This window comes from Oreochromis aureus, linkage group 11 (assembly GCF_013358895.1).
Source record: "Oreochromis aureus strain Israel breed Guangdong linkage group 11, ZZ_aureus, whole genome shotgun sequence".
NCBI classification, from domain to species: Eukaryota; Metazoa; Chordata; class Actinopteri; order Cichliformes; family Cichlidae; genus Oreochromis; species Oreochromis aureus.
The window spans coordinates 10,703,869-10,728,733 of record NC_052952.1 but is presented as its reverse complement, the minus strand read 5'-3'; the positions used below and the strand labels follow the sequence as shown (position 1 = coordinate 10,728,733).

Here is a 24,865-nt window from a genome sequence, read left to right as displayed (position 1 = left end):
GCTCAGATCATACGTTGAAGAGTTCCTAAGTTAATTTTATTTAACGTATACTTTCACTTGAGGCAATTTATGTTGTAGGAGACGGAACTAAAATGATGAGTTTTGATTTTACCAGACGTCATGGGCACTGCCTCTGTATTGAATGAAATTGGAAGATGATTACATCACAGGGGAGGCCACACATAGACAGGACGCCAGAGGAGAAAGCAGTGTGTCTGCAGTGGAGTTAGAATACAGAGGTTGGCTAGATTGTAGGGCTGAGCCGTGGCAGGGAGAGGCACTGGGGTGTGTGTAAACACTTGTACAAGAAACAAAGAAGTTGAGTAGGACAGACGGATGGGAGAATTTGTGAAAGCAAACAGGCTGTTGTGGGGCATAATGTTCCAGTGACTGAAGTGAGTGTAAGGAGTGAAGATTTTCTTTTTTTTAATCTTTATTTAATCAGAGATTAACAGTATCTCTTGCTGGAGTGCCATCGTCCAAGACGGGTAACATTAACCCAGCATCTTTTAGTGGGAGAAAGCAGAGCTTCCGGAAAAGGTGCAGACCATGACATTTTACCCAGAGTTCTAACTTTTTTGAAAACGTGGTTATAAAGTAATTAAGAAAATCCAATGCTTAATGCTTAGTTCCTGTAGAAGAAACTACATTATAGGACTGAGTCACTTACTTTTATATTTTGGTTCCAAGGGGCAGGTTTTATTGTGATTTTTAATGTGGTTTTAAGCAGTAGTTCTCCAGGCTTTCTGAAGGTTTTTCAAAGTTTTTTCTTTGGCCATTAGCAGCTTTTCCACTTTTCAGTCTAGTCCTTGTACCTGACCATTTTCAGAAGGTTTTTTTTCTTTTGGACCACATAACAATGATCCGTGAAGGCTTCAAGAATTTAAAAAAAGTACCTAACTTAATTGATGAACCATGTTGTGTCTACACACAACAGACGGCAAAGAACCAATTTTAAATAGCATCTTGAAGCACTTCATTATTAGTACTCTGTGACAAAAATGCATAATTTGTTCCTATTTCCTCAGTTGAGTTGAGTGAAAATGCGAAAGATAAAAGTTAGACATACAAAAAATAATATTTTTCCGCCTAGAATAGGATTACCAAAGAGAACAGAAGAGGACAAAGAGGACAAAAGAAGAATTGGATCACACCTAAAAAAACAAAACAAAACATCTACAGCATATGAACAATATATGAAAGTCATCCCCTAAAGAAACAGGAAAAAACCAGCAATGACCTATTTTCCTAGCGAAGTATAGAGAATTGAACAGTGGCTTGAGACTTTGGTATAGAATAGTATATATGATAGATGGAAGTTAATCATACTGAGTTTTTATAATGGTTCTTTCATATATTGGCTGTGTAATATGCTGAGTTACCTACAAGAGTTTGAAGATGATTTCTCTGTGAGAGCAGCTAGGCAGGTAAAGCATGCAAAGACCTTTGCTAATGACAAGAAGAATTAGATGCAGTATTAGATGAAGACTGCAGCACTCTGATGCACAAGTGTTTGTTCCTGGATGCACATGACCAATCAGTGAATGGCAGTCCGCTTAACAGATTACAGGAGGCTGCTGTGTAACACTAAGACACAAAGACATCCACCAACAGAAACACCTCAGTAAGAATTTCATTCATCTCTTAGACACAGGGGTTTGATAGTTAAGCCATTTTAAAGTTTATCTTCCTTTCCACTAAGTACATTGATCATTTTTATGAAGCCACACTGCCTAGTCACTTTGAGAGGTAGTCATCAAAGTATCGCAGCGATTCTGTGGTTTACGGAAATGTGCTGTGGAAAAAAAAGTGTCGATCCAGCTGTTTAAATTGCCTGATATGAGTATCTCCTTTATTTTATTGCCTCCTAAAAGAGAAATTATTCCACAAGACCGATGCCTGGTTGTTCCCTGAATATGAATATAGAGTATAAATATTTTAAGACTCAGGTAGCAGGCGATATGGCACTGGCAAACTGAATGCACTCTTATTCAACTTCTCCTCCCTGCTTAAGATATTTACTGTAAATTTAAACGTTATTAGCATACTGTGGGTGTCACAAGTTTCACAGGTTCCATTCTTAAAGCCGTTCACCTTATTAACACTTCATTTTCTCTCTGTATTTGTGGTGTTACTCTTGCAGGCAGCTTGCGTGCCAGTGATGCTAAGTAATGGCTGGGAGCTTCCCTTCTCAGAGATCATCGACTGGAATAGGGCAGCTGTTATTGGGGATGAAAGGCTGCTATTACAGGTAAGCAGAGCTTCTAAGTTAAAACCCAAAGCAGGATACCCTATATACATATAGAGTTCGAGTGCCATAATAGCTCAGTAAAACCTCCTAGAATACCACTAAAAAAACATTTTTTATCCCTCATCACCACTGAAAGTTATAATAGTAAAAGCATTATATCCTGTCTTGATGTTTTTGGTTATTTTATCAGAATCTAATTCATTGGACAGATATCAATGCATACATTCATGTGAAAAAGAAGGTTGTCAAAGGAATATAAAAAACTGAGTACGCCCCATGATTTAGTAGCATGTAGAACCACATTTGTTGTTTTCTGTGAGTTGCTGCTGTTTTTTGTGGTCCATCGTCTTGTTGCATGACTCATTTTCAGCGAAGCTTTAGCTGTCAGACAGAGGGCCTCATGTCTGACTCTAGACACACAGAGGAGCTTGTGGTCGACTCAATGACTGCAAGGTGCCCAGGTTCTATTGTTGTGAAACAAGCCAAAATTATCACGACTCCACCACTGTGCTTGATGTGTGTATGAGTCATTTGTGCTGATATGTTCTTTGTTTTGTTTTTTTCTTTGTTTGTTTATTTGTTTTCCAAATGTGGAACTGTGAATTGTCTCCACTCTGGCCTCATCTGTCCAAAGGACAGTGCTCCAGAAGTTTTGTAGTTTGGTCAGATGCGACTTTTCAAGTCATGCTAAAATATTCTTTTTAGAGAGAAAAGCCTTTCTTCTGGCAATCCTTCCAAACAAGCCATGCTTGTTCAGGCGTTTGCAAATTTTACTGTCATGATGTTTAACATTTACATTGCTAACTGAGGCCTACGAGCCGTAACCCACCCACCCCCAATTTCTAAACATTGCACTGTCTGACCTTGTTCAATGGTAAGACAGTCTTTCTGTTCAATGGTTCCTTGTGTTTCGGGGCTTTGCTTTGAAATGTCTCCATATGTCATGACACCGAGCTTGTCACTCATGCCGAATCTGGTCACCATCAATTTTGTGATTTTGAATTTCCTAGTATGTTGAGTCATGGTAAGATAGTGGCCTTGTGTTAAAACGCACAAACTGCCAACACTTTTGCTTTTATACATGTATTCACACTTGATGTTTAATGAACTTGTACCTTTTTAGAAATGGGATAAGTAACAATGCTGGCTTCTCAAATCTATTATTGTGAAAGTATTTGGTTCAGTGCTTGTCATGAGCATTGTCAGTATCGGTTCTAGTAAAGTGTCATCATACATTATCTATTATTAGTTCATATGAGAACATTTTACATACAACTCTAAGGGTGTTCATTCTTGTAGATGATGATGATGTAGATTGAAGATGAGTTTGTTTATTTTTTTCCCCTAAACACTGAAGGTTTTTGGCATGTCTTAAAAAGGGATGGTAACAGCAACATGCAGGTGTTCCTTGCTTCTTTTTTCCAGTTTTTGTTTATGTCAGCTAGCAAGTGCAAAGTGTCTGAATATTGCTGCATTTTGAGGGCACATTTTCAATGACCTCCATGAATTGTTCAGTGCTGATTTGTTGGTTTTAACCCCTTTCACCTGAAACTACTATACAGCCGATATGACAGCAGAACTGATTTGTGTATTGAGAGTATCCAGTTTAAGCTGTTCTTTTATACTTTCTTCACTAAAATAAATGTTCTTGGATATTTTACCTGTTCCCTAGATCCCTTCAACAGTGCGCTCCATCCACCAGGATAAGATCCTCTCCCTGAGACAGCAGACACAGTTATTGTGGGAGGCTTATTTCAACTCTGTGGAGAAGATAGTACTGACCACACTGGAGGTACATACACACCTACATACAACTCTGTACATGTGTGTCATTATATACAGGTGTAAAAGTGCTGTATATTATTTGTCATATTTTAAAACCTCTTGTTAGTGTTTTTCACTTCTGTATTTGTGCATAAATACAAGCGTAAAAATACAGTTAAATTATAGATCTATTAGTTGTCTTATCATTTAGGAGTGATTCAATTCTTTTCATTATACTTATCGACTTTGTAGTGACATATTATCAGTGCAGACTGTGTAGTAGCAGATGTAAAACAATACAATGAAAATGCTCAAAACCACATTGAAAACCAAGAGGAGTGATATATATTGTTAAGCACTGCTGTCATGTTTTGAGGCTGTGTATCGCTGTGGCTTGGCTATCAATCATGTCAGTAGTTTGTTCCTGTCAGACTCCATTTATCTGTAAGCTTCCCGGTGAATAGCAGCCTATCACGCTGCTCTTGGGCTAGAGTTACAAACAGACAAAGATGAGAGCGGTAAAGAATGGAAAAGGATAAAGAGGCAAGAAAAAAAGCAAAAATGATGTTGTAAAGCTGTGGAACCGAGGTTTTTTGTTTGTTTTTTGTAAACTCATCCTCTGTTTACATGGTTAAATATTTGTGCGTCTATAAATTTACCTGACACTATTGTATGACAACAAATGAAGGTGACCTCTAAGTGACTGAAAAACTATCTGAATGGCAGGTGAAGAAGATCATGTTACAGCTATTTTCCATAACATGCAGTCAGTCTTATGGCTGACTGCAATTCACACCAATAATAGTTATGCTTGCATAACTTTACAGACATTTCATAGAGTAAGTAAGTCAGAGCATTAGAAGGCAGAGATGGCTTTTCCATGTCAGCGGGCTAAAGTTACAACCCAGAGAAGCTGATGTTCGATCTGTTTACACTCAACATCTTAACCCTGTACCGAAATATCCCACAGTGGAACACCAAATCAGCTATGTTTTGACTCCTGATGCACTCTTTTAGCAAGCTACCATTATCTGGGGATTCTTGATATTTTGCCATAAACAAGGTAAAGGTGAACCTGAACAATCAACTTTATCATCACATATGCTTTGCCAGAAATAAACAGAGTTTGCTGTGGTAGCTACACCATAACTTCTGAGGACACTTAACATTTCATTAGGATACCCTCTTAATGTCTAAGAGTCATCTGGGAATTTCAGTGGGAACAGGTAATGCTGTGGGCTTGCAAAGCTTACAAGCATACAGAATGTAATATTGGGCTAAATAACTAAACACGACTTTTAATTTCATTACACAGAGTCCATTGATTTTAAAAATTCTGAATTTTTAAAAATTGCTCTTAAACGCACCATTTATTAAAAAAAAAAAAAAGAAGAAGAAGAAAAGAAAAGAAAATCAAGCATCCAAATGTTTTCCTAAAAATAAAAGTGGGGGAAACTGGGTTCATCCAGTTCCCACAAGATCACGACAACAGGGAGAATTTCATAGTTTGATCCACGAGTTGAAGTTGTGTCACAGCTGTTTTCATTCAATTTTCATGATGCCAGTGTGTCTGAGGTAAAATATTATTTTACCATTTCTATATTTGGTACCAGTGCACATTTTGAGTTTCAAACACACTTGATGTCAAATGCAGTGGACTAAATGGTCAGATCTGTATTTGGATATAAAGAGTCTGAAAAATTGAGCTTGTCTCGGAAAAAAAAAAAATGCCGCAAATTTATCCAGCGAAATTATGTGGTTGGTCTGAAAAATATTTTTAATGCATGAAACATTCACATGAATTTTATGCATCTGGTGCATAAAGGCTTTTACTGTGTGAGGATCTTACAACATCGTATTTCAGCATTTTTAAAATGAACTAATGTCTGTTTTCACAGATTCATACCATCTCAATTTCTCCATAATTACAAAATAGCTCTGTCACTCCCATTTCTAGTCTAAATCCAACTCTGTAATTTGTTACACATGTATAACATATACAGATGAAACCATGAAATTCATTTATATAACTGGGAAACTGAAAGATTAGTCGACAAAAACCCTAAAAGAGATTCACATAACAGAATGAAAGGAGGATGTTTATTAGAAGGCACGACAAGATGAAGACAAAAAGGCCCTCATTTGTATTCTGCAGGATCCTTGTTTATTTGAAGTGACTTGTAATTTCAGTTGTTAATTTTGAGAAGTGCCAGAGGATCTATGCCTGCACTCAGTTCCCAAGCAGCATGTTGGATTGGACATGCACAATCTCGACGCACAACTCTATTTCCTCAGTCCTTGTGAAATCAGTGAGAAGTTTATTTGTCTTGAAATAACTCAGGAAAAGCACTGTTGTGATTTTATTTATGATCAATTTATAAATTTACTGAAAAATGTGATCTTGTCCCGCCCCCCACCTTCCTCTCCTATTCCTGTAGATAATTCAGGACCGGGTGCTGCTGCACACCTCAAGAAGTAACCTCATGTGGAACAGTCTTCCTGGAGGTCTTTTCACCCTGCCTCAGTACTCCACCTCCCTGAGAGACTTTCCCTTCTACTACGCTAAGCTGGGTCAGTTAATCAATCATGCATGCAGTATAGGAACAACATTACTGGGAGACCCCAGGCTTGGTTAGACTGATTTTATTTATGGCACAACACAGAAACAGGTGGTGTGTGACAGGTGTTAAGTGCTTGTAAACTAATATGTAAATCACTGACAAGTTATGTAATGCATATTTATTATTTTATGATTTGTCAGAGAAGCACATCAGTTACACTTGCCATGTTGTGTTTGTGCTAATTTGTGTTAATTGGCCAGATATTTGGCTTGTTGTTGACACTGGGATTTGGTTAACTGGCTTCCTTTCCTTTACAGACCTAATTAGACCTGTTCAGCTATGCATCCACACAGCTTGAAGTAGATGTGAAAGAAGAAAAAGTTCTTTCTTATGTCTTTTTTTAAAATTGCGTGTCCTGTTTTTTTTTTGTTTTTTTGTTTGCCTTCTAGGTATTAAGCCACCTTCTAAGTTTACAGCGATCATTCATGTGGTCACTCCACTGGTCTCCCAGTCCCAGCCGGTCATGAAGTTACTTGTCGCTGTGGCCAAATCCCAGTACTGTGCCCAGGTCATTAAAAACCCAACACACACACACACACAGCTATGATCACACTGACCTGATCCACAGAGGTTATTCCATGATGCTGATGTGATTTCCTTCTGTCGGCTAATTTAAATGTTTTGCATCCTAAAATGCAGAAAGTTTCCAAAGCATTATTTTTAAGACATTTTACAGACAAACCACACAAGCAAAGCCGCTTTGGTAGGAAAGGGAGGTCTGCCGCTATGTCAGCGTCATTTCTCAGGTTTATCGTATCACCAAAGTGCGGCTGTTGGTTTAAAGCTGCTTTTGAACTGCAGTATTTTATTCATGCTGGAGAGATGAAGGGAGGCTGTCCAAATCATTTGCATTTGCAACATTCCTGCCACAACACATCCACCCTAACACTCCACTCTCTCCGGATCCTTTTATACTCTGGTAATGCACACTGTAGGAAATATAAGAAGCCATTAGCAGTAGAACTATGTAATGTACAGCTGTTCTGCTGACGTGAAAGTTGTGCATAAATACTGTTGAAATTCAAACACAGAGCTGTTTAAGATATTAATGGTTGCAGTGTTTTAACTACTATGTGTCTGTGCTGTGTTTTGCAGCACGGGTTTCGGTGTGTTCAGTCAATCCTGTCGCCTTTTTCAGTGAATATTGGGTTCACATTATCCATTATTTCGACTTTTTGCAAATTCACTAGAAATGTGTACTCATACAGAACTGTACAGCTAAATGTCAGTACATTTTGTTTCAACATTTACAGTAATGACACATCACTGTCGTGTAGGTGGTGTGACAGTTCTGAAAATAGATATGCAGTTTCATGAAGATGCTGTTGTCTTCTACATAGCTAGTAAAGAGATGGCTTTGAAATTAAAATAAGGTCTTCGTGGTGTTTATCTTTAATTACCATACTTTTTTTTCCCCTCTTTGTGCAGGTGATAGTTTTGTGGAACTGTGAAAAGCCTCTTCCTGCCAAGCACCGCTGGCCTGCCACATCAGTCCCCGTTACTGTAATAGAAGGAGAAAGCAAGGTAAAAACCTTAGGCGTGTACCTGTCATATTACGCAAGTTGTCCACATTTGGTTTCATTTCGCAAATCTTCTTAAACTGAATAAAGTGTATTTATTGGACTGCACACAATATTCAACAATGTCAAAACAAAAACAGTTTTTTGCAGTTATGTGTGTGTTTAATTTAAAATTAACCACTAAAATGTTTCATTTACATAAGCATTCGTACCTTTACTTGGTACTTTGTTTAAGCGGAAGTACACTTATTTTCTTTTTTTCCCCATTCTTCTTGGAAGAATCACTAAAGCTCAACCTGGGCTGCATGAGTGAATTCTATTAGTGGGAGTCAGTGCAGAAGGCACAGGTGAATTTCTAACAAGTATAGCCTTTGGGTCCATTTTAACCTGACATTGTTTCTTAAATGCAAGCTTTTGAATTTACTGTTTACTGCATTGCCCTGTTGTACCTTTTATGCTTTCAACACTTACTAATCTAGGGCCACAACCTCCCTAATGCAGGAGGATGCTAGAGAGTGTCAGCTATAGGTTCAATATCTAAACCTACTTTATATTTACCAGGGATTTGACACAAAAATGTTGGATTTATCATTTAGGTTTAGATATAATTAACTAGTAATTAATAAGTATTAAGAATGAAAAAGACTTAAATTGTAAGCGTAAGTGCTTTTCAGACATGGCACTGGAACATTGTTTCTTTCTCTCTCACTTCTTGGAGCTTGACTCAAGGAGGTTTATTGGTATTTATCCTGTAAACATGTTTCCAAGCAAAATGAAACTTGTAGTGTAAAAGAAACTTGCACGTATTTATTCAACCAAAGCCCTGTGGGTCGAATGCCGGTGTGGCCAACAAGGTTGTTGCTAACAGCGATTAAAAACCCACACTCTACACTTTGATTGAAACTGACATTTAGAAGTCTAGACACATATTTATTTTTTAAGTCCTTATGATCACTTCAAAAAATAGTTATTTGTAACTATATTTAGAGAGATATATGAGAGACTGTAGGGAAAAGCACTCTTCTACTTGTGGATCCTTATCTGTGTTTTTAAGCTCCTCATTAACACGGTGTGTTTGTACTGTCACTGACTCTGTAAGATGAACAGCTCTGTAGCACAAAGAGACATGAAAGATGCTGACTGTTAGTGGCGCCTGTTAGGCACATGCACTTCACTTGTGCTCATAAGAGGCTAATTCATACAGCGTCATTTGGTAATCAGCTGCACAGTAAAGCTGTTTATTCCTTTGTCTCGCCCAGTCACATTTGCTTGTGTTTTCCAAATCGCACCAGGTGATAAGCAGCCGCTTTCTGCCCTACAACACCATCCCCACCGATGCTGTATTCAGTCTGGACGAGGACACGGTGCTTTCCACTACAGAGGTCAGACTGTCATCATACTTCACTTAAAATGTACTGTGTTTTCATTTAAGACCAAAGGTTGCGCAAGTTCGAGCTAGTCATTTTCTATTTATCATCTCTCTCTCTCTGTATGCTGTTGGTACACTTCTCTGGAATCATCTGTTCTCCTGTCCTCATGTGCTGTGTTTTCTGCCCGTCTCACTTTGTTTCTCTGTGATCTCGATCCAGGTTGACTTTGCCTTCACAGTGTGGCAGAGTTTCCCAGACCGCATTGTTGGTTACCCGGCCCGTAGCCACTTCTGGGACAGCAACAAAGAGCGGTGGGGTTACACATCCAAATGGACCAATGACTACTCTATGGTGCTGACCGGGGCTGCTATTTATCACAAGTACTGTCACTTGTCTCCGATTCCATTTAGTTCAGAGCTTACGCAGTTTCTCCTTTTATTATAATCAGTCACTCTTTCATACTTCCTGTTTAGATATTACCACTACTTGTACACCACCTACTTTCCAGCCAGTCTGAAGATCATGGTTGACCAGATGTCCAACTGTGAGGACATTCTCATGAATTTTTTGGTGTCGTTGGTGACTAAACTGCCACCTATCAAGGTCACCCAGAAGAAACAATACAAGGAAACCATGATGGGACAGGTGGGGCTTTTTTTTTTTTTTATTAAATCGTGTGGATTTTTTATGGATTTGTGTATTATCATCCACAGTTAAGTGTTTTTATGCTCTTCCACTAAATCCCTCCTGTCAAGGAACAAAACAAAACAGTCGTCATTTGTAAACTTGAATTTAAATTTGTATTCTTGCAGTATCTCCTCAGAAAGGTCACTGTAATTGGTGATGCATAATTTATTTTGTTGATCTCTTACCTTCTGCCACTGTCTGTCTCTCTCACACCTCTCAAACCTTCCATCCACAGAGCTCCCGAGCATCTCGTTGGGCTGACCCGGACCATTTTGCCCAGCGTCAGACCTGCATGAACAAGTTTGCCAACTGGTTTGGCACCATGCCCCTGATCCATTCTCAAATGAGGCTGGACCCAGTCCTGTTCAAAGACCAGGTGTCCATATTGCGGAAAAAGTACAGGGAGATAGAGAGGCTATAACCTTCCTGAGCCCCCCCCGTTCTCTGGACACAACAAAGTAAGAGCGAGGGGGGCGACCATACAGAGACGCGCACAGCCTTTTCAGAGTTGCATGGATGGATCAGTAGAGAAGCAAATGGGGTTTGGAACTGGGGACAAAGAAACTGGAACAGATGCGGCTGTGTCCTTTTTTGTTCTTGGTACTTCCTCCGTGTCTTCTTTCTGACCCTACTGTTATGTGTACTGGAGAGACCTGAACACAAGGGTCCCACTATTTACACTGACTACCACCTGCTAAAGCTCACCTGAGGAGCTAAAGGTTCTCGACCTTGAAGCAAAGCGATCTTGGAGTCTGAATTCACAGCTTGCTGCTTCAGTGTCCCATCAGTGGCAAACCACTTCCAACCCCGCTGAAAGAGACAGGTCTGGTCTGTACACTATGCACAGGATTCTGAAAGTTTTTGCTGATAGAATATTATTGAGAATTATGAAGAGGATAACACTATTTTGGACTGTGTTTAGCTATTTTTTTATACAGTGGATGAACGGCCAGCACTACTCCTTCTGTATTGTCTTAAAACCAATAGTTTAGAGTGGGTTAAGAGAGGAAACAAAGCCTCGACCACAGAATTGAGTTACGATCGTTGATCTGACATTCACAGTGCCTCACAGTTTTATCTGATGCCGTTGGGATCTGGGAATCTCAGAAAAAGACATGGTGCAGAATGAGCACTTTGATCTTGCTGCTGTCGGTTTTATTTTATTTTGTTGGTTTTTCCCCGTCATTTGTTATTTTCTGTGTAAATGAAATCATGGAACGTGGAGTAAAATCTTCCTGCTCAGCTTTTATATATTTAGTTGTAGCTCTTTCATTCATGCTTTCATTCATATGAGCAAAAAAGAAAAAATCAGATTCTTGTCATGTGCCATTCTGATTACATTCTCATGGTATAATTATAATGGTGTTAAAGCCTACTTACACAACTAGATTTGCAAATGCAGGGATAGAAATCTCTCATTAAATCCAGGACTGTACTTCCCTGAGAGCTTTTTAGAAAGAAGTCTTCTTAAATAACTAGGATACTTGTACATGTGTTTTGGCCAGGAGAACAATACAGGGGGATAGCTTTGCCTTTATTAGAACAGGCTGAGCAAGCTGTATGAGCCAACTAATTGAAACACAAACCACTGTGAAAAGGCAAGAAAGAAAACTTTTTGGCAAGATTTATATATATATGCCTAAATCATCATAAATCATTTAAATCCTTTATCTAATTTAAAAATGATACTGAACAGACTACCACTTTTCCCCACTTAGAATAAATAAATAACAAACATTCGCATCAAGCATTTGCCATATTTCTAATAGGCTCTGGGTAGAAATGTTCAACTTGGGGAATGTCCTGGAGAACTTGTAGTGAGGGATTATTCTCAATGTTCCTTTTAAAGAATACACACAATCAAAATCCTCTCTGATAATTACAGATTTAAACATGCCCTCAGATTGGCATTATGACACTGTGCGTACCCTGCATTTAACAAGTGTAATCTAAAACAAAGACACTGGAAAGTATTTTCCATAATTCAGTACGTCAGTCTGGTAAATTACATATCTCCCAGCCTCTGCTACATATATTAGTCTTCTAAATCTGAGAGACATATCTAATTTTCTACAGTAATATATGCTGACTGCCAAGAAGAAACTGGGATTTTCTGCTTCTTTATTAAACAATTTCTGATTGTTGGATCCCATTAGCAGGATTTGTTTTTTGGTTTATATGTCATATCATTTTATCTAAAATGTTGTAACGTGATGATTTTTAGAATGGGGCATGTGTTTTTGATTCACTGCATCATCCAGGCAAAATGTAATGCAATTCTTTAGAACTCTAACCCCTTAACCCCTGTACATCCTTTAATAATTTCTGGTTTTTTGTTTGTTTCTGTTAGTTTTTTTTTTAAAGAAGATCAAACATATGATTAGTTTGATAAGCTCCTCGGCCCTTCGCAGTTTGTATGTGCCAATACAAGCATTAGTTTTTTCCCATTTCCCTTTCTCATATGAAGAACTCCATGCGCCTTTTCATATTTATTTGGTCCAGCAGGTGTTTTTTTTCTGTCTATATGGGAATGTGACAAAAAGGAAGGGGAAGTCCAAAGATGAGGGTGCTGCATGGTATTTTTCACTTCAGAGAATGTGCTATCAGCTTGACAGTACATTTAAAAAACAAATAACAGAATTGCATTTCTGAAATAAACTCGGTACAATATATATAAGGTGACATTTTCTCTATCTTTTTCTTTTCTCTGCCCTTGTGTTAATATCTGAGAGGGCGAGAGGTTACATATTGATGTGCCTTCAGAAGAAATACTGTCATGAGTTTAAAGTTTTCCTCATCTGCCTTTTGCTTCGTAGTGTTTTTTTTTTTCCTTTATCAAAGTCCAGTAACTCATAGTGGCAGCCTAAATGATATTGTTCAACACTGGAATGCTATAACCACACATCTGATACAAACATTCCTGCCTTTTCTGTAATAGGATCATTTTTCAATGTCTTCTTGAACTCATCCTGACACACATACTGCCTTGTATTACTGTACTTGCGAATTCCCCCCAAAATCCTCCTCCTTCCCAGTTGTCATAGCGGTAGTAGTACATGTAATACACATACTGTAAATTTTCACACGCGGTATTTATCTGACAGGATTGTGACCTGAATGAATCTCTGCCTGCTTCCTTCACTCTCTTCTGTAACTGCAGACCTAATTTTATAGAGATTAAACTGGAAAGATAGTGGAAAATTCTGAATTTTGTAAAATGAATTTTATAAAAACAAATCAGGGGGGAGAAAAAAAATTAATAAAATGTTTGATATAAGTTTACGGTTTTCTTTGTGTGGTTTTTGGTTTTAATTTTTGTCACTTTGAAACTAAAGTTGGAATTTTGTTTGGCTGTGATCCGGATACCCTGGATAGACCTGCCCACAACCCATTTTTAGGCTCCCAAAACATATTTTGTGTATTAGGCCTGTGTACCGTGCCCACTAAAGGAGAGCCAAACTGAATAATGCTTCCAGCTTCCTCCTTGTGCTTGTGTGAATTTCATCCTATGCCAAGAAACTGCAGTGTTTACATAAATCTGTGTCAGGATGATTGGTTTAGACACGCTGCATAAATAACAGCATCTATCCAGGATGATCCCATGGTGCATGAGAGCTGCCAACTCAGCTGGAGCAACAGCTACAGGAAAGATTGCTTCCCTCTAATACACACAAACACACGTGCGCACAAACACAAACTCAACTGGGCAAAACTCAGAGCAAAAAAAGATCTGCAGTTGGAAAAAGCTGGACTAATGCCCAGTCAGGATGAATTATCATGTCACACCAAAAAGAACACCATTTGGACACTCACACCAGGTCCACATCCACGGTGCAGTCCAAGTCAGAAAGAAATAATTTGGATGTGTCGCTGAAAATGTGTAGTTTTAGATAAACTGAAGTGGGAAACTACAGAGATGATACCGCTGGAGTTTTTCCACAGCACCTTGGGGATGCCATCCAATGCCAAAAGTATTCTTGTATTTTTTTATTTTTAAATGTTATGCAAATCAGTTCAACTTCCCTCAATCGTGGTGATGAGATGTGTATCTGCTGTGGTGATGGGTCTGAGTTTCAGCAGGCAGGACAATTCCCTGCTGTCGGATTAAGCACTGTGACTCAGGGCCAAATCTGAGAAATGCCACTCCCTATCAGATATCATTATGCCATGCTAAGAGAAATGATTGAGGACACACTCAAGCTTAAGACAGAGAAAAAAGGGCTTCTTTTTTTTCTCTCTCTCTGCTGCATTTGATGTCATAAGAGACATATTATTTTCTGTAGCGCCAATATAGATCTCTTGGGATATGGGGATTTATATAGTCATGGTGTCATCTGTCTCTTTGCCTTACTTTACTTCAAACACTGCAACTAAAAACAATGCATTATAAAGGATTTCATGTTTGTTCCATGCTGCCTTTTGGGATAAAATCCTGAGAGTCATTGTGCATTTTGAACTATATTGAGGGAGCACATTTGCTTTTCTGTTTCTGCTTCTATTGCAAGTGGTATAAAACACTTAACTGTCTTGATACATAATAATAATTAAAAAAAATGATGTCTAGTCTATGCAAATAGATATATTTAAAGAAAACTAAGCACATGAGGACTAAGTCACTTAGAGTTTGAAGAGTACATTTGCAGCTCATCTGAATGCCATACAGGACTTCTTACAGGCAGTTACGTTACAAAGGGGTTGATGGTGCTCCCTGTGGTGACTTAATTGAATACATTTAGATTAGGCACATTACTGCTCTAATAACCAGAATCAATTAATTTCACAGGATTAAAGGAATCCAAGTCCTCATTATTTGCCTAGATAAAAATCTCCAGCTTTTTTTAGGCTTCATCCTTTCCTTCATCCAAGTGTCTGCATGTCTCTGCATATAAGAATGCAGTACAGCCTAAGTGGGTTTTTTTTTCAACTTAAATAGAGCTTTGCAGATAATAATATACTTCTGTTTTTTAGATGTAGATAATCAGATGCATTCAGGCTTTGACTCAAACCTTGTACATCAAACGTGGGAGCTCGTCTAAAGCAGGAAAGCATCAACAGAGAAGTGGTTGCTTTCTCTAAAGCTATTAAGGCGTATCCGTCACATCATAGCTGCAGACAGCAATCATCTAGATAATATTATCTTGTTTAACAGATGGAAGCTCAAAACTGTGTTGCGATCCAGATGCGGCTCTGGAGTAAAATGTGTTAAAATGGGTCATAGACCATTTTCCAAAACTTCATACGATGTTCCCATAAATTAGTGATGTAATCCATTCAAAAATCTCCATCCAGTTTTGAAATCTATTCACTTTTTATGTATTTTTGCCCCCAATGTAATTTGGCCTAGATCACATTAACCGAATGAACGAGAAAAAATGTGGTGGTATTATGTGATTGTAGTACATAAACAGACCTTGTGACTTCATACTGTCATGTTAGGATTTGATGTTCACTGAAGATGACTAATAATATTGTTATAAATCAGTTCTTTAACAATGAATTTAACAGAGTAATTCCTCTGATATCTCCCTCATATAGTGACACAGAGCTTTGCTACTGCTGCTAAATTACAAACATGCTCAGCTGGCAGCAGTTCTAATGCAACAGATGCTGTAGCCTATGAGACAAATCCTCTTAGTGCATTTTGTAATTTGATTGTAGATGAGTCAGTCTGTTAGCCATGTTCCTCATCTCTGTGTCTAAAATGGTTTATGGACTGCATGGATGACCACTTCACTGCACACTGAGGATACTGTTAAAAGGATTGACATTGTTTGAGTGTTACCATCCCATGTGAATACAACCGATCATTTTTTGCTCTTTACACAGTCTTTAACATAACCTTGATTAGCTCAGTCGCCTTAGCAAGTCCTAAAAAAGATTATGAATATGTTGAATATGTATTATTGTGGTTGTTGTCGTTGGAATTTTAATAATACATACACGCTGTATATTTCAGAATTGAAAATTACCTTGGCGATCTCTGTGCAACAGCGCCTCCTATCCTCCGCTGCCGTTCACAGCAGGCTGTCTGTTAGTATCACCGTTCTTAGCAGACTCCTCCTCCGCCATTTTTGACTGTAAACATCCTGTCGATTTTAAAAGGACAGCGGTGAGCGGGAGGAAGGCGACTGGCGCCATCTTGGCTGTTTTAATGAGTACAACAGGGAAGAATTTGCTGGGAGAAATAACTTAATCATTGGGGTTTCGCTCAAGAGGGGATACTGTCGGTAAGTGTGTTTGCAGCGGAAATATTTGGGCGCAGTTTTGTGTATTTTACAATAGGAAGTAAGCATGCATGTGTGAGTTTATTCACTGCGGCCTTCAGTGTAAAAGCAGCCGTTAGCCAGCAGTTAGCGATAGTATTGTGCTAGTGTAGAGGGAAAAAGTATGGGCGCCTTGTTCCTGTGCGCTTCACTTCCCCCCCCTCATGTGCTTCGCTTATGGTCTTGCCATTTTATAAAAAATTGTGGTTTTGCTCACATTAAGTTAATTCAGTTTGATCCACATTTTCTGCTTCACCGCGAAGCTGCTCACTGCTTCTTTTGTAGTTAGCTGCTGGCTAATTTAGTTCATCCCACTTGATGGCGCCGGCTATTTGCTGGCGCAGACCACTCTTTGGCGCTTTTAACGTGTTAAACTGTCTGAAGTCCGTGTTCAAAGACGCGTGGGGCTTTTCTAGTTAATTGTTGCATTTGGGAAATGTAAAACTTTGTCGTATTATTGAAGTTAAGCGCCGCCAAAGTGTGACTTTGCACAGATAGACATGTGCATTTACAGTGTTTGCCCCAGAGAGTGGGAAATAGGCGGAACTTGAATGAAGTCACGGCGCATGTTTTGATAACGTTCAAATCTCACTTTCTATGTGTAGTTAGTATCTTACCAGCAGTAAGTAACAATTAAAGTTGCATGACTTTAATTTATTTGTAATAAAAAAGTATACGAAGTGCTTCGAGGGAGCTCAATTGGATTTTAGAGTTAAGTATGAAGTAGCTACGGTAAATCCAGCTAGCAAGCCCCCTGGATTGAGCGGCGGCTTTCGAAGTTGACTCAAAATGTTAATTTGATATATAATAGACCGCTGTTTATTAAATAGAAGCATGCTGATGGCATTATTATTTAAATATGGGATAGTGTCTTAACGGCTCATGCGACTTGTTGCCCAACTCAGGCTTGGTGGCCTGGTTAAGTTTTGGATCTCTATTCCACAACATGCATGAGTGTCCATCCGTTTTATTTGTAATTGCTTGTTTTGTTGGAACATCAAGGTTTTATGTAATTAAGCAATAGGATTTATTTTGGCTTAAATATTCAGCATATTGCTGAACAAATGATAGTTACAGCGTATTACTAAGTAATAATTCTGTGCAACTATCCAGTGGTGTTTTCTTCGACTTTTTAAAAAAATAGATTTGACTCTTAATCCCACATCAAGAACAGTCAAAAGTGTTGAGGGTTGTGTTGTTGAAGTAGGGCAAAAGCGGCATTTTTTTTTTTAAACTACTTTATTATGTTTACAGGTAAATTATACCACAGGGTGAGCGTGTGACCCAGGAGAAGCAGGGCAATGTTCTACGCCCACTTTGTCCTCAGCAAACGTGGGCCGCTGGCCAAGATCTGGCTGGCGGCCCATTGGGACAAAAAGCTGACCAAGGCCCATGTGTTTGAATGCAACCTCGAGAGCAGTGTGGAGAGCATCATCTCACCCAAGGTAACACAACAAAAATAGTCTCAGGTATTCTGGTGGTTCTACTGTAGACTTCTTAGTCCACTTTCTATGCTTGTTTTGATCTTGAGCTGGTGAAATACTAAAACAGGACAAATAACCCTGTAAAAATTAATTTTCTTTGAGCATTTTGGGCACTTTTGTTTTTTAGGTGAAGATGGCATTGCGTACATCAGGCCACTTGCTCCTTGGGGTGGTGAGAATTTACCACAGGAAGGCCAAGTATCTGCTTGCTGACTGTAATGAAGCTTTCATTAAGATCAAAATGGCTTTTAGACCAGGTAAGGCAAATTTTTTTCTGTTTCTTGAAGTTTTGATCGGTTTTCCCCAAACAAATAAAAACAAGAACCACATATAAAGTTGTGTGTTTAAAACTACGTTGCTGGTTGTCTGTGTTCAGGTGTAGTGGATCTACCTGAGGAAAACAGAGAGGCAGCGTACAATGCTATCACCTTACCTGAAGAATTCCATGACTTTGACCAGCCACTTCCAGATCTGGAGTAAGTCAACTATGTAAACGACTCTTATTTCGTAATTTCTACCAAATACTTTTGTCATTTGTAGGATGCACTGTAAGGTCTGTGTTTTCAGTCCTTGGTGTTAAGTATGACAGCAATGCATGCCTCCAATTTTTGCTTTCATCAACCATTTTTATTGTCAGTAGAGCCCATCTCATTGCACAAGTGCCATCATTACACAGATTGATTGTTCAATAACAGAAAGATGAAAACTTTGTAAATAAGAGCAGCTATTTGGTGATTCAAACAGTGGTGACAGAGACCAACACGGGCTATTGTAGCTAAATGAATTCTGTATACTACATAGAAAAATGCAGTTCTGCAAGTTGTTGTTAATTGCAGTACAAAGTTATTTATGTATGTATGTATGTGTTTATTTATTTGAAATACAAGTATATTGAGTTTCAGTAATGGACTTACATGGAGGCTTTATAATAACGTCATAGGCAACTGTTCGACTCATCTCTAATACCTTTGTTTGCTTTCTCCTTCAAATAGTGACATAGATGTTGCTCAGCAGTTCACCCTGAACCAGAGCAGAGTAGAGGAGATCACCATGAGGGAAGATGTCGGCAACCTGAGCCTCTTGCAAGACAATGACTTTGGTAGGTCATTATTTATGTCCTCATGTGTACACACACACACACACACACACACACACACACACACACACACACACACAACCCAACCCTGGTAATGGTCACCACACATGGCAAATTTAGATTTACTAATTATATCTTGGTTATCCATTGGGGTTTGAAATGTTTAATTCATTTCTGTGTAATGAGAAATGTGGTGTATATTTTATAATAATACTCTGCTGTACTCCTCAGCTGACTTTGGCATGGACGACCGAGAGATGATGCGTGATGCAAGCACATTTGAGGAGGATATAATCCATGGTGCGACGGCTTCTAACCTGTTGCTTGAGGCTGAACCTGGTCCAGCTAATCTTCCTGACAAATCCAACCACATGGAGTATGATGACTTTGGGGATGGCTCTATGGGCAACAGTGATGGGGGGATGCTGGGTGAGAAACATATTTGTTTACACATTGGGATCTGGTGACCGCATCATCATCATCATCATCACAGCCACATCATTCTCATACTTGGCAAACAATTCTTGTTCTGTGAGATATGATAAGATGATAAAGTTAAATGTATTATTTCTCAGTTGACAAACTGCTGAGCTCTGAAGACGGCGGCGGTATCTTTGACGATCCTCCAGCTATCACAGAAAGTGTCATGATGCCTCCAGATCATGGTGATGATGAGGATGACTTTGACAACCTCCAGTCACGTAAGTAAAACAAAATTGTAGAAACTATGGTTATAAAACTCCTCAGTTGTGTGCCGTTATAAGTGACCATATTGCCTCTTTTGATGTGTGTGTCCAGCGGGCCCAGACAGCCCAGACTCAGGTCCACCAGAGCCCCTGCCTGCCATGGCTGACCAGACAGAACAGACCACTCTGGTTCACAATGAGGAGGAGGCCTTTGCCCTGGAGCCCATTGATATCACTGGTAAGTCCCTGCTCTTTTGTCGAGATGAAAGGCTGTATTAAAGAGGATAAAAAATTGAATTGAATTCTTTATTTATTATTCTTTTGTAGCATTACAGTTTTACTCTTTTTAATTGCGCTCCAGAAACAGAAGGGCCTCTATAGTCAATGCTGCATAAACACACTCGCTCTGCAATTTTAAATGCTTAAAAGGGATTAGTTTATGGCAATAAGCACCAAGTAGCCACAAAATTAAAACCAACTACAGATAAAGTTAATAACGTTACACTTTTTCTTTAGTGCTGTGATAGCTTTTCTATTTAATGACTCTAGTTGTACTGAGAAATTTGAAGGCAGTGCTGCAAATTAATGGGAATTCAGAAAGGCTCAAATTTCTGTAATATTGATATATACTTGGCTCAGAGAGCAATTAACTTTTAGTTTTACTTGTGTATATTTTGCAGGATGAGTTGTTAGTTGCAGGTGTACACAGGTTTGATAGGAAGCTCATTTCCTCACTTCCAATAAACATGCTTAGTGTAATACATTCTTACTGTCTTTAGGTAGTAAAGTGAAGGAAATGGACTATATAGAGTGGAAGCCTGAAAATACAGTGCAGGCTGTATTTACAGACATATAGTACAAATTAATTAAATGTGCCATTTGTGTATACAGCTGGAGTGATTACAACAGAACCATGTCTGCTTGGTGTAACAAACATAGGGAAAAAAACTACACACAGCTTTAACATCATTAAGCACTCATTGTAATAATTTAAAGTTGTAATTTTAATTGTAGGGCAGTTATGGTGAAATAACCGTTGTGAACTTATTTTTTTTTTCTTGTTTCTTTTCAGTTAAAGAGACCAAGGCCAAGCGTAAAAGGAAACTGATTGTGGACAGCGTGAAGGAGTTGGACAGCAAGACCATCAGAGCCCAACTGTCTGACTACTCAGATATTGTCACCACCCTGGACCTCGCCCCTCCCACTAAGAAGCTTATGATGTGGAAGGAAACTGGAGGAGTGGAGAAGCTCTTCTCTCTGCCTGCTCAGCCCCTCTGGAATGCCAGGCTGCTCAAGGTAACAAATGCTTGTGATAAATATTCATGTATTTTTGGGTAAATGCACACACGCAATTAGAACTAACACAGACTTTCAGCTGCCTGTCTGAAATCACTGCTAAGGAATATTAGCACTTTGGCGTGCTTATTACCGCTTTCACAACAGCAGTCCAATTCTCCAAGTAGGTCAGCCTCAGTTGCTGTGTAATGGAAAGGGAAAGGAGATAGAGTTGATTTATAACATAGTATTTTTTTCATTGGCATTCTGTTCAGAGTGGGATTTAAAATGAGAGCATTGAAGGAACAGGAGGTGGAGGAAGTGATTGTTTTTGCCTCTTTCCCTGTCCTTTAACACTGACGTTACTGCTTCTGAATACTAAATAGAAAACGTGTCAATGCATAATTTAGGACAATTTCCTTTTGTCTCACATGAGTGCTCCCCAACAGATCTGCATTTTTGTTTTAATACTAACTTGTCATATAGTGGTTTTTAAATTTAAAAAAAAAAAAGTAACATTCCTCCCTCTCACAAGTTTTTTTTTTAAACTTTTACATATCCGATACCAGATGTTCACACGTTGCCTGACGCCTCTGGTGCCAGATGAGCTGAGGAAGAGGAGGAAGGGAGGCGAAGCAGACAGTCTGGATGAGTTCCTCAAAGAACTGGAGAACCCAGAGGTGCCTAGAGACGAGGTCTTAACTCAGCACAGAGATGTTACTGGTAAGTCCTGCTGGAAATGACGAGAGGAGATCATGTCATTGGTTGTGTGAAAGCCTCAGAAGGGAGACCATCTTTCATCAAATACGGTGGTGTTCACCTCGACTGTTGTTATTACTTTCAATTAATCTCTTTCTTTGTGTCCCTCAGACCAGCCTATCATGGAGGAGCCCAGCATACTGGCAGCCTCTGCAATGGAGAGCAGCAGAACAGCCTTGGATGAAACTGTCATGCCCCCTCCCTCCACCCCCCGTGCAGTTAAACGCAAGGCTTTTGACAAAGACAGCACCCTTCCTGTGAATATCTATTTTCTCTTTTAAAAAAATAAAAATTATTTATGCTGTAAAATCACCAAAATTACAGATGTCTAGTTTACCTTTGCATTTCGTATAACAATGTCCTGTTGTTTGTATCTAAAATGTATATAATGGACAACTGATTCTTGTTAGATTTTCAGTTCTTAAACAGTGTTTTTCTAGACCATGCTTAAAGATTTCACCTGGTTAGGGTCACATTTGTGTTAAATGTTATTTATTAGAAAGGTTCCAACAGATGAAGTTGTTTTGAATCTGTTGAAACACCAAAAATGGGTCCAGTTGTAGAAACAAAACATTTCAGGTTACTGCATTTTATGTTAACTGGGTCCTGATTTTGATGTTTTCTGCTTTCCTTTCTTTTTTTAGATGACTCCATTGGAGCCGCAGCAGCAGTTGGCTGACCGCTCAGTCGTGCCTCAGAGGTTAGACATGCCTCAGGTGGAATTGCCCCCAGAGGAGAGCAGTCTCAACCTCACAGAGCTTGTCCCTGAACTCAACCTTCTTGGGGAGAAGGAAAAAGACAAGAAGGATGAAAGTGATGAAGAGGAGGTGGGTGGAAATAGCCTATTCTTTTATTTATTTACATGCAAAACTGGAGAATTTGTAGTTGACAGTGTTGCCAATTTGTCCAAAGTTCCCAGTCAAGAGAAGTAGTTTTTCTGTCTGTGTTTCTATACATGTCTGGACCAGTTGATGCTAATCTTTGTTTGTTTGTTTGTTTGTTTGTTTGGTTGGTTTTTTTGTACTTTAGGAAGAGGAAGGACAGGGTGGAGATCAAGATCAGGAAGAGAAGAGATGGAACAAGAGAACCCAACAGATGCTGCATGGTCTCCAGGTAAGAAAGCTGTTATGGTGCTTACACATTTCTAAAAATGGAATTTAAATAACTAAGCCTGTTAGCAAGTAATAATTAGAAGGCTGTGGGCAGTTCACACAGTGCTTAAAAAAAAAAACAACTAACCATTTTTACTTGCAACATGGTATGGATTTAAATTTGAGACATGGTAGTCTTTAAGAACTTTTCCTCATGAAATGACCTCAGCAGTGAGAATCATCTCAAAGTTGTGTTATGTTTGATCATACATATATTTAATGCTTTTGTCTCATAGCGCGTCATGGCTAAGACTGGCGCACAGTCTGTTAGTCTGCTGGACTTGTGCCGGAACAACAACAGGAAGCAGGCAGCCGCCAAGTTTTACAGTTTCCTCGTCTTGAAGAAGCAGCAAGCCATCGAAGTGACCCAGTCTGAGCCCTACAGCGACATCATTGCCACAGCTGGACCAAAATTCCACCTTATTTAGACATTGGAAGAACCAACAAACACTCTGCTTGCAACAGGCATACATTTTTGATTACTCAACTATTTGCCTTTTTATTTTGTGTTTTCCTGATGGCCCCCCCTTTTTTTTTTTTTTTTTTTTTTTTTTTTTTTCCTTCTTCCCTGGTGAAAGGGGGAGGGATTAGGCGTGAATGGGTTGGAAACTTTTTAAAATAACAGATTTTACTGTACTACAGATTGAATCATGCAGTATTCTTGGTTCAAATGGAGCGAGGAAGAATGTTTAACAGAATATTTATAAAGCAACATTTTTCAGTCACCAATTTGTAAGCTGTTATGTTAAATTTCTATTGTCTGGTTATTCCACGAGTTTTGTATCATTGCCCCCGTTTCAACTGAAATATTGCAGATTTTAGATAAAGCCCCCCAGTGTATTTTTCAATAAAGCATCCTGTAATGACTGTCCATGTTCTGCAAAGGTACTGTTTTATTGCTCAGAAGTGTAACCTTTTCCCATCCTCTCCTTGTTGCACTTGTTCTTTGAAAAACAAAATGTTTAATCTGTTTTAAAAAAAATTGGTCGATCTTACCTGGCATTAAATATCACGTATCAGATGTATAATTCAGGAAGTTTGTCGATTAAGTTTCATGTAAATTTCTTTTTTGTACCTTTTTAAGTTTATGCTTATTCACCTCTTTGCATTATATAACTAGGTAATGTCCTTGTTACAGTTAAGTTCATTATCCCACCTTTTTAGTCTTTGGGTAACTTCTAGTTGTGATACATCTGTAAAGATTTGAAATAAAGTGTTTTAAGTACTTTGATTATTAACAGGAGAGCATTGATTCACCTTAAATTCAAAGGCTCATTTCTGCTTTCAGTCTTTCTTTGTAGCTTGACCATGTAAAGAAAGCACTGAAATGCAATAACCAGAGACTGGGATCAAAAATACTAAATTTTACAGTTTGTGGGCATAGATGTCATGGAAATGTAGGGCCTTTAATGGTTTTAAACTTGGTAAGAAAAATCATTAAAAGGGTGGCACAATTGTATAGTATACATCTTTAATGACTTAAAAAAAATTTGGTTCAAAATCTCCAAAAGTTGAATCTGTTCATCTGGAGGTAGCGTTTTGTTTCACTCATCCAAGTGACTTCTTCGGTCTCAGCTGACTGCAGGTTTCCCCAAACCTTATAAACAGTACATTTGCATAATGACTGAAACCAGCCCACAGAAGGAACAATGGGCTGTGAGGTCAGTTCCTTAATCATAATTATGCAAATTCCCATGACCATTGATCAACAATCACTGACCAAAACCCACTGATCAAAGAACACTGATCAATGGCCATGAGTACCATTCACAGAGAGTTGGGGAATGGCTGCAATCACAGCATTGGTTCAAAAGTTTTAATGTATTTGGGGTTTTCTTGAATGTAAACGGAGTCAAAATTATATGCACAAGCTCAAGTGTGTGTGTTAGCTAGCCGTTAGCAAGCTCCACCAGATGCTTTTGGTAGCCATCAACAAGC

The 24,865-nt window shown here is 38.8% G+C and overlaps 2 protein-coding genes across 2 annotated transcripts in view; both read left to right on the top strand.

The window, feature by feature from the left end:
* Positions 1-13,490, top strand: part of LOC116322583 (exostosin-1b-like) — a 39,684-nt gene extending 26,194 nt beyond the window's left edge. The window contains exons 3-11 of the mRNA XM_031742686.2: positions 2,144-2,251; positions 3,924-4,043; positions 6,454-6,586; positions 7,026-7,144; positions 8,065-8,160; positions 9,449-9,538; positions 9,746-9,906; positions 10,000-10,171; positions 10,449-13,490. Of these exons, the coding sequence (XP_031598546.1) occupies positions 2,144-2,251; positions 3,924-4,043; positions 6,454-6,586; positions 7,026-7,144; positions 8,065-8,160; positions 9,449-9,538; positions 9,746-9,906; positions 10,000-10,171; positions 10,449-10,634 (1,185 nt within the window). The 3' untranslated portion in view covers positions 10,635-13,490. The remainder of the gene's footprint in view (positions 1-2,143; positions 2,252-3,923; positions 4,044-6,453; positions 6,587-7,025; positions 7,145-8,064; positions 8,161-9,448; positions 9,539-9,745; positions 9,907-9,999; positions 10,172-10,448) is intronic.
* A 2,814-nt stretch (positions 13,491-16,304) lies between these two features.
* Positions 16,305-24,158, top strand: LOC116322610 (double-strand-break repair protein rad21 homolog A-like). Its single transcript, XM_031742717.2, has 14 exons — positions 16,305-16,440; positions 17,731-17,921; positions 18,088-18,217; positions 18,337-18,436; positions 18,953-19,059; positions 19,288-19,485; positions 19,632-19,757; positions 19,855-19,980; positions 20,815-21,038; positions 21,587-21,740; positions 21,888-22,033; positions 22,421-22,603; positions 22,806-22,889; positions 23,164-24,158. Exons 2-14 carry the CDS (start codon positions 17,778-17,780, stop codon positions 23,353-23,355), a joined length of 1,914 nt encoding a protein of 637 aa, XP_031598577.1. The 5' UTR covers positions 16,305-16,440; positions 17,731-17,777; the 3' UTR covers positions 23,356-24,158.
* Positions 24,159-24,865: the final 707 nt, after the last annotated feature.

Excerpts from the sequence above, each read along its gene's own strand:
- LOC116322610 (XM_031742717.2), top strand. The coding sequence starts at position 17,778 with ATGTTCTACGCCCACTTTGTCCTCAGCAAACGTGGGCCGCTGGCCAAG. Across the intron at positions 19,758-19,854 it reads CTTTGACAACCTCCAGTCAC|CGGGCCCAGACAGCCCAGAC; the intron begins GTAAGTAAAACA and ends GTGTGTGTCCAG. Across the intron at positions 22,890-23,163 it reads AGATGCTGCATGGTCTCCAG|CGCGTCATGGCTAAGACTGG; the intron begins GTAAGAAAGCTG and ends TTTGTCTCATAG.